Source organism: Girardinichthys multiradiatus, chromosome 17, assembly GCF_021462225.1.
Source record: "Girardinichthys multiradiatus isolate DD_20200921_A chromosome 17, DD_fGirMul_XY1, whole genome shotgun sequence".
Taxonomy (NCBI): domain Eukaryota; kingdom Metazoa; phylum Chordata; class Actinopteri; order Cyprinodontiformes; family Goodeidae; genus Girardinichthys; species Girardinichthys multiradiatus.
The window spans coordinates 2,185,555-2,199,774 of NC_061809.1; the positions used below are offsets into that span (position 1 = coordinate 2,185,555).

Genomic DNA, 14,220 nt, shown 5'->3' on the forward strand with positions numbered 1-14,220 from the left:
CTGCATGGGATGGCTGGTGTACATTAGCCAACAGGTACAAATGTACAACAAACTGCTAAAGGCCCTACAAACACATAAATGATGAAAGAAAGAAAAGTGATGGTATCACAGTTAATAGAGAGAAGAACAAAACAAAAGCAAAGGAGAATGCTGCAAACTGAAAAAAAAACAGCAGTGAGTTAACAAAATCTGCAAACTCGCTCCACATATTGGAAGTGCACAGACCACTAAGGGGAGTCGATTACTAATATTACTGACGTAAACATGCTGCTTTTCTATAATATTGTAAAATATTATGACCATTTTAAAAAAAAAAAGGTTTTTCTGGGCATCCTGTCAAAGTCTTTACTGAGGGTCTGGTGCACTTCTGGGGTTTCGTGTTTTTGAGTTTGCAGCTTTCCTAACTTGCTGTTGTTTTTGACATATTTGCAGCCTTTTCCCTTTGTATTTGTTTTGTTGGTTGTAGGATTTTGTGTCACTGTTATCTGAGATTGCAGCATTTTTCTTTTGCAGCATTTGTCTGTTGTATTTGTATTGTTTGTGTGCTTTGGAGTTTGCAATATTTATGTGTTTGCACCTGTTGGTGTTGGCCAACATACTAGTGACTTTGGCATGTTCTCTTGTCTTGCCCATTTTTTAAGAACAGCTAGGAAAAAGTAGCTTCTGTTTCATTTTATTTCATACAGAGAATTAGAAAGTTGTGGAGTACTAATTAATATTTCCAAGATATTCGGATTACATGGAAAAGTCTAACTAAAAAAAATAAAACTTTCATTTTTATGAATTTTATAGAATTTGTTAAGAGTACCAAGAAGCCTTTTTCATCTTTTGTCCCTATTAAATGAATCAATAGTTGGATTAAGAAAAAAAAAAAAAAGCGTGGGATTAAGCTCCTGCAATAGGAGATACATTTTAAAGGCTTTTTAGGCATCTTTACCAGGGGGTAAATAAATGTGGAGAGTTTTATATGACACAACATCTTATAAAAAGCAATAAACCTTTCTAACTGGAAAATCTATTATACAAAACTAGCACGGACACATCTCATCCAGAATTTCACATTCGAAATACAATTTTTCATACTTTATGTCTAGTTGCCCAAGTGGGAGTAAAGAGTTTAAATTCTGACCTTCAAGCTGTACTGGGCTGATCCCTGCAGGCTCCTTCCAACCTTGAATTTCAGCTTCTATGACTGCGAACCACTTAGTAAAAATCAAAGCACACACTTTGTACAAGGCGGCCTTAAACCCATAAGAACTGGTATGTATTTGACAGCTCTTATTCTTTATTTTCGCATATTAATATGTCTCAGGTGTCACGCGAGAAGGTGCGAGTGCAGATTCAGGTTGCAGTATATCACTTTAGTTGATTTGCATACTGTTGCTACAGTTGCAGTGGTGTATTACTTTGATAGGTTTGACTTATAGCTTATGTTGTCTGCACCAAATATATTGTCTTCCCCTGAACCTTCCATTTTCTGCAGTTTGCAATAAAAATGACTCATACTGCAAGTAGAATAAAAAACATATGGACAAAAATAAAGAAAAAAAAACCACTGCTTGCAACCTGGAAAGAGCAGAAACCAACAAGGATATGCCACCAGTTTGAAGGAAAATGCATTCATTCTTACTGACACAACTCCTGTAGTCCACCTTTAATATATTTTTTAGGGTTTTCAAAATCTCAATTTATAGTGTGCAAAAGATATCCCTATGTGGAAGGTGGTAGGTGCAACCAGTGGTGCATACAAAGCTATGCAATGATTACATTATCATTCACAACAGCTTCATGAACAAGAGAAAGTATGCATTCTATTGCAGTTCCCCTTCTTCTCCAGAGACTGATGTATAAACTCTTCTTGAGCGGAATGATTTCAGCACTGCAAAGAGAAAGAAAAATAAACCTTTTTATTTTACTGAGTTGATTTAATGCACAGAAGGAAATGACTCCTAAAAACATGTTGCTTCAACACAAGCATCTCACAGTTTGTATTTCTGGAACTGCAAAGTTTAAAAATATATACTGTTAAGTAGTGTCAGTGTTAAGTTGTTTGGTATGTTTTACTAGCCTAACAAGTCCAGACATAGAGGATAAGAGGTGGTGAGTTTGGAGCAGGAGTTCACTTTAATCTTACTTATTGTACCTATGGGAATTGAAACATTTTCATAAATTAATTTGCTACCAGACAAGCTAGCAGCACACACAATAAGTTTGAGTGTCATTATGTCAAAAGTGATGGGCTTTTTTAACAACTGTGTATAATTAGTAGATACATCAAAAATGAATGATTTTAGAAATGTCTTATGTTTTTATACTTTACAGACATAAGGCGGTTTAGGTTTAGCAATGCCGCTGATTTAGATAAAAGTAGCCCTACAGTTACTAGAGCCACTTCAACAATCATTAGTAGGTGCTAATTTACATTCTACTTTTAGTAAAGCAGAAACATATCATCATAGCATTACACTGTAAATTAAACAGTAAGAAATATGGAAGTAAGTGCAAACACTGGTCTGAAGTAATGTGTTCTGATGAACCCAGCAATCTTCATTCATAAATTTCACATAAAGCCAAGTTTTGCAGGAATACATTACCACATTAGCCATATATAGGTACTAAATTGTACAATACATTTTTTCTTAAACGGTAATATTTAGCAAAAGGAAAAGCCATGGGAGCAAAAGCTTCAAGTTTTGCACAAAGTTTCACAAAAGATGTGCCATCAGAAACTGAATTTGAATTGCTTAGTCTGAATCTGTGTTGGAGTAATTTGAAATTGAATGCACTGGTTTTAAAATGAATTTCACTAAACTGAAACTGACTGTAATGGTTTGAAACTAAATTTGTTCGCTTTAAAATAGTTTTTTGTTGAATTTAGTTTGATTACTTTCACTTTCAGTTCCAAAATTCATTTTTTTGTGTCACACATCCGGGTCCTTGAAGCCACAGATTAATTGAACACAGATTTACTGATTCATAGTGTCATTCACTATTGCTGTGTCCAAATTCAGGGGTTGCATCCTTTGAAAGACGCATTTGTAGGCCGATAACGTCCTGGATGAGGCGACGAAGGCTGTCCAACTTCAAAGGCTCCTTTAAATGCGGCCGACAAATGCGTCCTTCTTTTTCCCCAGATTTGAAGGATGGGTCCGGGGTATCCTCCGTGGCCTACCATATCACATGATTCATTGCGGGTTGAAGTAGATTGCTCAAACGGAAGTAGCAAAGGCCGGAGGAGAGAGAAAAGCTGTGAATAAAATTGGATATATTGCGCATTATGTGAAACAAATTGAACTTTTACATTGTTTTTAGACGAGAATGTAGTTGTGTAAACCTGAAATATCTGATTGGTTTATCAAGATATTGCTCAATTGCACAAGTGTGCTGACGTATTCGGAGATGTTCTCTGCCCCAGCAGCCGCCTCGCTTCGCCAGCTGTCAGCTAACTGGGCGGTTGAGGTGCACTAAACCCTGAGAGAACAGCTGACTCCCGGCACATTGTTTTGGTGTTGGTTTTGGTTTATTTATAATAACAATAATAATAATTAATATATCTGCTGATAGGACTCCTTCTTCAGCTTGACAGCATCCCTTACTACCGCTGCCAACCACCGGGTTTTGGAGTTGCTGCCACAACAGGCACCACAGACCTTATGGCCACAGCTATGGGTGGCAGCATCGACAATAGATGCGGAGAACATAGTCTACTCAGACTCTATGTCTCCAACCTCCTCCGGAATCTGGTCAAAGCTCTCCTGGAGGTGGGAATTGAAAACATCCCTGGCCGAGGGCTCTGCCAGACGTTCCCAGCAGACCCTCAATATACGCTTGGGCCTGCCAAGTCTGTCTGGCTTTCTCCTCTTCCAGTGGATTCAACTCACCATAGGTGGTGATCAGTGGACAGCTCTTCACCCGAGCGTTCAAGAAATGCGGCCGTAGGTCTGAAGACACAACAACAAAGTCGATCATCGACCTCCTGCCTAGGTCATAATGGTTCCCCCTGCAGGTGGTGGACCCAGGGGGGGATGGCCCCATTCGGGCTCATTTATACTAGTCAGAATGTATTTAGAGATATCTCAAATTGGTATTTTGCCTTGTCAAAATATATTTAGAGATATCTTAAATAATATGAACGAAAGTGTGGTGAAGCCAATTTTATGTTAAAATGGCGTGCCATAAAGGAACTCCTCCTTCCTGGAAGCTATCTTGATGATGGGTTATTGCGGTAAATCTCGGGATTAAGAGTGTCTACCAGTCTAATTTATTGTATGTGTAGCTCACTCCTTGTACATCTAACAAAACACATTCCATATACTGTATATGCTTGAAAACCTAAAAAGCAAAGTTTTAAAGAGCTGTAAAATTACATTCTAAATTTATTCAGTATTAGATGTAAGGTCAGAACATAGTTGGGCGTACTGTTAACAGTGCAGACTCTGCGCGCACTGTCGGTCATAGTCGAGCGTACCAATTTCCTTTTTTTCTGGTGACAAATTCCTACGTTTCCCACACTTTCAGCCATGGCATAATTGGACGGGGAGGCACAACTAATTTGTCGTGTAGCTTTGGAAAAACAAAAAGAAAAGAAGGTGGTGGTGAAGGCCATTAAACCATGCTAGGGACGAAGAAGAGGAATAGACCCTTCAGTGTGTGGCAGACACTGCATGTACTCGCAACTGGCTGGTCGAAGCAGTGTGTCACCTACATTGTTGGGCATGTTACTTTAAAAAAGTAATTAGTTATAGTTACTAGTTACTTCTCCCAAAAAGTAACTGAGTTAGTAACTATTTAACAGGGAAAGTGACTGTTGCGTTACTTTTTTTAAGTTTAAATATGTTGGCGAATTTAGATTTTTTTTCTAGGGTTTCACAAGTTGCATAAGCCTACAAGTAGCCTACTTACACCGAACTTTTAATATTTACTTCATATGTATGTTCTTGCCTTTTACCTCAAGGAGAATAAAGTAGTATCTGTACTTCAACTTTGAAAACGCAATCTTTCGCAGACCTTCCATTGTTGCAGCTTACATCTGCTAGTTTTCCTGAGCAGGGCTGCCGTGTGCATTTGTGATTTGTATATAAACTGAACACTGCCTCTGATTGGCTTACACTGAAAGCTTACTCGACCTTAGCCAATCATCACCACTTATGCGATTGTCTCGCCCCTCACTCCTCACTTCACCAGAGAAAAAAAGCTTAACTCCTGTGGCTGTGAGCATCGACAGATGACAAGAGCTTCAATGAGTGGCTTTAGTTTTATAACGCCCTGTTTAATTGTCGGTAATGGTAATGGTGTTGTAACGCTAAAAAAAAGTAATTTGTTTGATTACTTATTACTGAAAAAAGTAGTGCCGTTAGTAATGCTGTTTATTTTAATGTCGTTATTCCCATCACTGGTCACATATAACACAGTTCGATGTGAAGAGTTTTTCCTGCCCAGCAGTTTATTGTGTGGCAACTCCTGAGGACAATCTTTTCAAATAAAGCCCTTTGATAAAGTGCTAGGCTAACGTTAGCATGCTTCCTCTCTGTTTTGATGTGACTTCTTGACAATTTGGTCCGCAACATATTTTAGTTCCACATAATCAGGGAGACATAATTGACAAACAAGTTATTCTCCAGGTTCATAAACTTGGAGCTTTGCTTTAAAGATTGTTAATTTTAATGTTTATTGTTTTGGCTGCTCCCATGTCACTCTTGTCACTCAAAAACCTGCCTGGGTAATAACACAGCATTCTAAAACTCGTTGAGGGTGCAGCTGACAAAAGTTTCCATTGGGTATTGGGAGGTAAATTTTGTCAGCAATAAAAATTTAAAAATGAATAAATTGGACCTGCCCTTCTTTCTTGTCCATTAGGTGCCATTTGACAGTATGACATATTGATGAAAACTCTTCACTCTCCATTCATATACACCTAAAATCAGATGGTTACATGCATTATGTGAAAAGTTTACTGAAATAGTACAAAAGCTTGTGGAAATCTTTTAAAATCCGTCCTAAAAGAGCTTGTGAAACTTTGGCAAGTGTGTAGCCCTCATTGCTCTCACACATCTTAACTATGAGGGACTGAAATCAGGGCTTTGTGACGGCCACTAACAACAACTAATTTTGTTGTTCATTGGGAAGACACATTTGTTCCCAAGTGTAACGTCCTAACCAATGCCTTGAGAAATTTCTTCAGTTTTCAGTTTCCATATAATGTTCTTTCCTCACGATTCCATCTTTTTTGTGAAGTGTGTCCTGCAGCAAAATACCCCCACAACATCATTCTCCGACCCCTGTATTTCCTGTATGTCCACCCCTGTGTTGTCAGGCTTGAAAGCTTCCCCTTTATTCTTCAAACTGCGACATAGGTCATTATTGGCGGTTCAATTTTAATTTCATCTGACCACATGACATATCTCTATTAAGGTGTTTGCAAACTGTAATCAACCATTTTATATTGCTTTTGGAGTATTGGCGTCTTCTTCTGTGAGTGGGTTGCAGTCCCATCCTCATGCTGAATTCATTTCACTGTGGGTGACAGTCTATTACCAGCTTCAGGCAGTATCTTTACAGGGTCTGTTCCTTTTGTTCTGTGGTTAATACACACATTTCACACCAAAACACATTATCTCACAGAACCTGACTCTTCCTGAACAATATGGTGCTGGAGATTCTCATGCTGTTTCTATGTGTTGATAATTGTTTGAATAGATAAACGTTGAACCTTCAAGTATCTGGAATTTGTACTAAAGAATGAACCAGACTCGTGGAGGTCCATTTCTCCATATTCATATCAGGTTCATATCTCTTCTTGATAACTTGGCTGATTTCTTTAGATTTTCTCATGATGTCATACAAGGAAGCAGAGTGTTTGAGGTGTTGCCTTAAAATTCATCCACGTGTTCCTCTTTTGAACTCAGATGTTATGAATTAACCTATCAGAAACTTGCAAGGCCATAACATCATCTGAGGTTAGCCAAATTGTTTAGGAATGCAGTCATCTTAGTGTATCTTGGTGATCTTAGTAAACTTCTAAATTTGAAGAAAGTGATAGCAAATTAAATCTTCTCCTTCCCATTATTTTTTGGCATTTAGCAAATATAAATAATCTTGATAATTCTAACTGACCTAAAACTGGAAAGTTTTTTTTTGCCTTTAAATGTATGCAAATATCTGGTTTCAGCTACTCCTTGTTTTGGCAATACATCAGTGTTGGTGTGCTTTTATTTTTCACCTTTTTTATTCAATTCAGTTTCAGTTTATTTATATAGCGCCAATTCACAACACATGTTGTCTCAAGGCACTTCCCAAAAGTCAGGTTCATACATTCCAATTAATCCTAATCATTGAACAGTTCAGTCAGATTCAGTTATTTATTCAAATTGGGTAAAAAGCTTTTCTGTCTAAGAAACCCAGCAGATTGCATCCAGTCAGTGACTTGCAGCATTCACTCCTCCTGGATGAGCATGTAGAGACTGTGGACATTCACTGGTGTTGACTTTGCAGCAATCCCTCATACTGAGCATGCATGTAGCGACAGTGGAGAGGAAAAACTCCCTTTTAACAGGAAGAAACCTCCAGCAGAACCAGAACCAGGCTTAGTGTTAAAAAGTGTTTGTTGTATTTTATAGATAAACCTTGTCAGGTTAATAAAATACCATTTTTTGTATACAAAGACCTAAACAAAACTCATATCAGTTCTCCCTGAGGGAACGTTATTGGGTTTGCTGAACCTTCTAACCAAAAGAGTCTGTATAGTGACTCACATCTTTAACACTTGGCTTACTTGAATTTTCACTTTGTTTATCACTTTTCACAGATCAGGGTAAATGTAAATCACATTGATTAGCATTTAGATGAGATCATGCGTTAAAATAGCCAAAGCAAAGAATATTTACTGCAGGCTGTAATCCATTTTTTATTGACATGCAAAAAATAAGATTATGCAGAACATCTATATGTTGCAGGGCTGCACGGTGGCGCAGTTGGTAGCACTGTTGCCTTGCAACAAGAAGATCCTGGGTTCAATTCCCAACCGGGGGTCTTTCTGCATGGAGTTTGCATGTTCTCCCTGTGCATGCGTGGGTTCTCACCAGGTACTCTGGCTTCCTCCCACAGTCCAAAGACATGCCTGTTAGGTTAATTGGTCTCTCTAAATTGCCCTTAGGTGTATGAATGAGTGTGTGCATGGTTGTTTGTGTGTTGCCCTGCGATGGACTGGCAACCTATCCAGGGTGTACCCCGCCTCTTGCCCATAGACTGCTGGAGATAGGCACCAGCTCCCCCATGACCCACTATGGAATAAGTGGTAGAAAATGACTGACTGACTCTATATGTTGCATAGCTTAAAAACATTATTGTAAATAAAATAAATTATGCTAAATATCCTTTCATTATCTGCTTATCAACACAAACTGGGCCCAACGCAATACTGCTGCTATGACTTCCTTAAGAAAACATCTCCATCTCAGTTAAAAGAACAGTAAATGTCAAACTTTCTGTCCTTTCTATCATCAAGTATTAATAACATCCTCCAGACTTCTTCAAAACATGTCTGAAGGTTTCATTCAGTGCATGGATGCTTTTTACCTTCACTGAGGGAAATTGTGACAGAGAGACTCATATACTGTGAGCGTGACAGTAGCAGTAAACATCAGGAAAAGAGAACAGATGTTTGCTGCAACATCAAGGCCCCAGCTAGAATAAAATGCATGTTTAGCCACCAGGATGCAGTACCCATTTATTTAAATTTCATGGTGTCATTATTATCTTACAAGAATCAAGAAAGGGGATAAGAGAAAAAGAAAACAGTGGCAGCAAAAGGCCCAATGCACAAAGAGTCCTCTCAGTGCAGAGGCAGCACAGCAGGTATTCGAACAACCTCTGCATTTGCAGAATGTAGTGATTCCTCCATGAAGTGCTTTTCCCCATGTTTTGCTGCTGCAGGGAATCTGGGCAGGCATCCAAGTGGAACTCCAAATCTAGTCAAAACACCAGAGCCTCTCAGCATGAAACTACTGGTAGAAATTCTCTTTCAAGCATCTGCAGCGGTTCGGCACACTGCATGTTTGTCTTTCATATCCCTCCGTGTTTGGCAGCTGGAGCGTGAGTAAGCCGTCCACTAATTTTGGTTGCCTACCTGCATCATTTTTAATGCTCATAGAGAAACAGGTGGGATTGTAAGAGGAGGCACACTATCAAAAGTAGCAAATGACTGTTAAATCAAAATAGTATTTTTATTCCTGTTTCTTTGCTTTAAATACTGGATCTGTAGTTTCCGAGCTTCTTTAATAATTCATATTTATTATCAATAGACCTGAGTTTAACACATTGCCTTGCTCGATACTGTGTTTTGTATTTGGGTTTTATGATAGACCAACACAATGTAGTGTATAATTGTGAAATTGAAGGAAAGTCATACATGTTTTTCAGTTTTTTTACAAATAAATATCTGAGTTTGGTATGTATTTGAAGTCAGCCCCCCTTTACTCGGATATGCACTAAGTAAAACCAGTACAACCAAGCTCAGATGTCACATAATTAGTGAACAGAGTCCAGCAGGGAAGTCTAACATAGTTAACTACCCTGAATACACCACCCACATTGCTAAACATGGTGGTGGCAGTATTATGCTGTGGGGATGTGTTTTTTTTTAACTGGGAAGCTGATTAAAATTGACAAAAAGGTGGATGGACCTAAATACAGTAAATCCTAGATAAAAGGCTTTTAGATTTTGCAAAAGGCTTGTGACCAGGTCAAAGGTCCAACAGAGCAAGCTACACTTTTCATATTTTTAAATTAAAAATCAAACCACCAATTTCCCTTCTGCTTTACAAGTATGCACAACAACATTTTTTGGTTGTAATGTGACAGAATTTGACCAAGGTAAGTTCAGAGAAAATGCTGCAAAAATTTTCTTCATGAGTTTTTATTAAAAAAGCTGCTAAATATGTTTTGTCACATTTTTTTGTGAATCTATTAGACTAAAGCAGATGATTCCATTAATACCTCTGTCAAACTGTTGCTGTCCATCAATACAGAAACCTGAAGGGAAGCCTAATAAGGAGGGTTCAGTTGACATCTTCCAGTGCAAACAATTAGCACCAGTTTTCATGCCATCATTTCTACATTTTCTGTTTACCCCAGCAGCAGATAGTCCCTCTGCAGAAAAAAAAGACACCTCATGAAAATGTCACATGCAATTAAAACAGGATGGAAAAGCTCAGCCTCTAAATAATTCAGGCAACGGAGCGTGATCTGGAAATTGGCTCCGAATACCGCAGCGCTGCACTTTCCTTTTCACATATTGGAGTATTTTAAAAAGCCGACTGCTTCTTCTGAAAAAGTGTTTAAATAATGTGAAATTTGTTGTATCATATAAATGTTCATTTTTTTATTTTGAAATCTATTCTATATTACTCACTTGCTTCATGCAGTTAGGGCTGCAAGGAGTCTGGAGTCTGTTCCAGCAGTCAGGAGCTGAGAGGCAGAGTACACCTGGGACAAGTCACCAGTTCATTACATTGCCAACAGAGTCACCACCAGTTATATGGACTTTGGAAAAAAACAAAAAGCACATGAAACAGGTGGAAACTCCACATAGAAAGGCTTCAGTTGGTATTTGACCTGGAGACCTTACATATACGGGCACTGAACCAACCACCATGAGTTACCATCTATTCCCTTTTGTATATACTCTCCAAGATCGAACAATAAGAAATAAGGTGAGCATCCGGAAGGAATGGTAATCAATTTATTAAGCTGATAAGTGATAAAGATATTTTTAAAGGCACTTTGTTGTTTTTAAATTTATCCATCCACTCACCAATTAATGTGGGAAAACGAGAACGAGACACTTTGTAGTAGTGAGGCAACAGTTCTGCATGTGAGTGCATTGGGAGCAATGCGCGTTGTATTCCACATCAAATTTACTTTTACCCTACGGAATCAATAATGAATGTTAAGCTTTTCAAATATAACAATGTCAACATACTTAAACATTTACTGTACAAAATTGAAAAAATTCTTGAAAATATCTCTTTCCTCTGAATCTCAGTTAATATTCAGTTGTACAACTTTTTTTGAAAACTTCTTCACATACATGTGTTGCATAGAGTTGACCCACTTCTGGCACCTGTGTACAGGTATTCCAGCCCAGGACAGCATAGTGCCTCTGCATTTCTTGATTATTATGCCTCTTACCGTTACAATACACACAGAAAACAGCAGACGTTTGATCTTGAATCAATGTCTGGAACAGGAAGTTTTACTCAGATTTTCAGAGAGAAATGCACTATAACCAGCATCTACATTAGTTGGCTTTCGTCTTTAAATAAGGACTAACTGTTTGTTTACAGGATGAATGACCTCACTGACTGAAGTCAACACTGCTATTATTTTGAACACAACCCTTGCAATTAACAATTTAATTGCACAAAATCAGCAGCATGGCTGTTGGGCCTGTTGATTTTCTATTACTCCACTACACCTAAAATCAATATAATTGCTACTAAAACAGTGAAAATAAATCCGAGTGTTTCCCCACATACCTCAAATGATGTGGCACCTTATTGTAAAAATTAATCCCCACAATCCCAGCCTCATGTATGCCTAATGTGCCTATTAAAGCAAGCATCCAAAGTGTTCTCTGCAAACAAACAAAATTCATTTTGATTTATACATTGATTTGAGACTTCTGATACAGTTTGCAGCAGAAGGTGGGGGTATATAAATATAATTGTAGGGCATTAAACCCACTGCACTATAATGTAGGACATATTTTTTGCTGAACAAATATTCATACCATAAAGTGTGACATGCATTTGTATTAAGCCCCATTTATTATGATACCCCCTAATTGAAAGTAACAAATTACCTTCAGAAGTAAATAATGTTCATTAGACTACACAGAGTATCATTTAATCTAAAACTTTTACAAGGCAATTTATGGATGTGCATGTTCATAGAGAACATAACCCTTTAGAGATTAATACGTTCTTTTAAGGAAATTAGAGGTTCCCTTCCTGATAAAATGATACAAAAAATGCAATGAAGACAAAAGAGAGGTATTGTTCTGGGGTTTAGTCAAAGGCCAGTGGTGTGCATGTCAAAGATAATTATTAATTTTCCTTTTTTCCCTTTTCCCACAGTAACACACCATGTCCGGACAGGCACCTGCGAGGTGGTGGCGCTGCACCGCTGCTGCAACAAGAACAAAATCGAGGAGCGATCACAAACGGTGAAGTGCTCCTGCTTTCCCGGGCAAGTGGCCGGAACCACCAGAGCTGCCCCGTCGTGTGTAGATGGTAGAGTCCAGTAACTAACTTATTCATGAGGAATCTTCTGTATCTTTTTTTTTTTTTGCTGATGCTTCTTTGCACAAATCTTCAGGAATAGACTTGCTGATCTCATCATCAAGTGTCTTCTCCCTGTACACTCAGTTTGAAATGTTAAAAAGGACTGTAAGGCTGTAAGCGCTAAATGTGTTCTCTGGTCACACGTTTTTCCTACATAATTTATACATTATCAAACTCAGTGTTAATATTTTGTATCTATAAATTGGAGAAACGCAGTAAATCCAATTGTTTTTATCTCATTAATACCCCAGAAACATAGAGGAAAGTGTTGTAATGTTGAAGACTCAGAGAGAGAAGAAATCTGATAGATGTCACTTTAGATAACATTACTAGCTTATAACATATCGGCCCTTATGGGTTTTTTACAGATTACCAGAATAACTGGATGCTTTACAAGATTAAAAAGCATCTGCTTGCAAATCAGTGTTTCCTTAAAACGGATGAGAAAATTCAAGAGAATAAATCAGTAGTCTGTAGAATTACAGTAACCTAAGTTAAAGTCCACTCAAGCTTTTGTTTAGTTTTATTTTTATTATTATTATAGTTTCAGTTTTTTTGAAATTCTGCCTTTCAAAAAAATATTTTATATTTAACCCTATGTGTGTGTTGTTTTATTTTTGCTATCTGATAAAAATATCAAAAAGCTATTAAAATAGCATCACAGTAAAATCTTTCTATTCAACACTGCATTGAATGCTTTTATTTATTTAAGATTTGTCTCCTGTTTTAGTCATTTTGCCTCTTCATCATTTCATATATCTATTGCTGTGCTTCTTCAGGTATAAAATCCACTGCTTCTCCAGAAGATCACTAGATGTTTGTCAATTCTCGCTTTGACGACTAGGTGTTCCTGTTCTGGCTGAGTTGGCAAACAATAGGCTGGTTCAATGCCAGAGTTGTTGTTCAAAGAACAAATGAAATATTCCTCCTGTTGTGCAACTGGCTTTATTAGATTAAAGACTACAAAGTCCATACCAAAATCAGGCAGCAAAATGAACAGGGCCAAGATGGCAGACAAAACAAAAGTTGTAGGAATGCTTTTATAAAGGTAAGAAATAAAAACTAAAAACATTTACCTTTAAGTTATTTACTTTCTAATTGCATATTTTTTGCTTTTAATTATTGCTAAAAAAAAACAGAATTACCAAAAAGCACTCAAAAACTGTTTAGAACTATGGAGTGATTGTATAAGTTAAGGACTCAATGTCAAGGATAAATTGAATATTGAATATTGAATGAGTGGCAATATACTCGTGATTCCCTGTGGGGGTTGCTCCAGGAGTATGGGATCGGGGGCCCTTTATTAGGGGCCATCCGGTCTCTGTACAAGCGGAGCAGGAGTTTGGTCCGCATTGCCGGCACTAAGTCGGACCTGTTCCCAGTGCATGTTGGACTCCGGCAGGGCTGCCCTTTGTCACCGGTCTTGTTCAAAACTTTTATGGACAAGATTTCTAGGTGCAGTCAAGGACCGGAGGGGGTCTGGTTTGGGGACCAGTGGATTTCGTCTCTTCTTTTTGCAGATGACGTGGTCCTGCTGGCCCCCTCTAGCCAAGACCTACAGCATGCGCTGGGGCGGTTCGCAGCCGAGTGTGAAGCGGCTCGGATGAAGATCAGCTCCTCCAAGTCAGAGGCCATGGTACTCGACCGGAAAAGGGTGGCTTGTCCTCTTCAGGTTGGAGGGGAGTTCCTGCCTCAAGTGGAGGAGTTTAAGTATCTCGGAGTCTTGTTCACGAGTGAGGGAAGAATGGAGCGGGAGATCGACAGATGGATCGGTGCAGCTGCCGCAGTAATGGGGGCACTGTGCCGGTCCGTTGTGGTGAAGAGAGAGCTGAGCCGAAAAGCAAAGTTCTCAATTTACCGGTCAGTCTACGTTCCTACC

The 14,220-nt window shown here is 38.4% G+C and overlaps 1 protein-coding gene across 2 annotated transcripts in view; it reads left to right on the forward strand.

Moving 5' to 3' along the window:
* The window catches only part of LOC124882703 (chemokine-like protein TAFA-2), a 104,453-nt gene that overhangs the window by 70,531 nt on the left and 19,702 nt on the right, over positions 1–14,220 (forward strand). For both annotated transcript variants that reach the window (XM_047389202.1, XM_047389203.1), the window contains one exon: positions 12,135–12,290. In XM_047389202.1, coding sequence (XP_047245158.1) covers positions 12,135–12,290 — 156 coding nt within the window. The remainder of the gene's footprint in view (positions 1–12,134; positions 12,291–14,220) is intronic.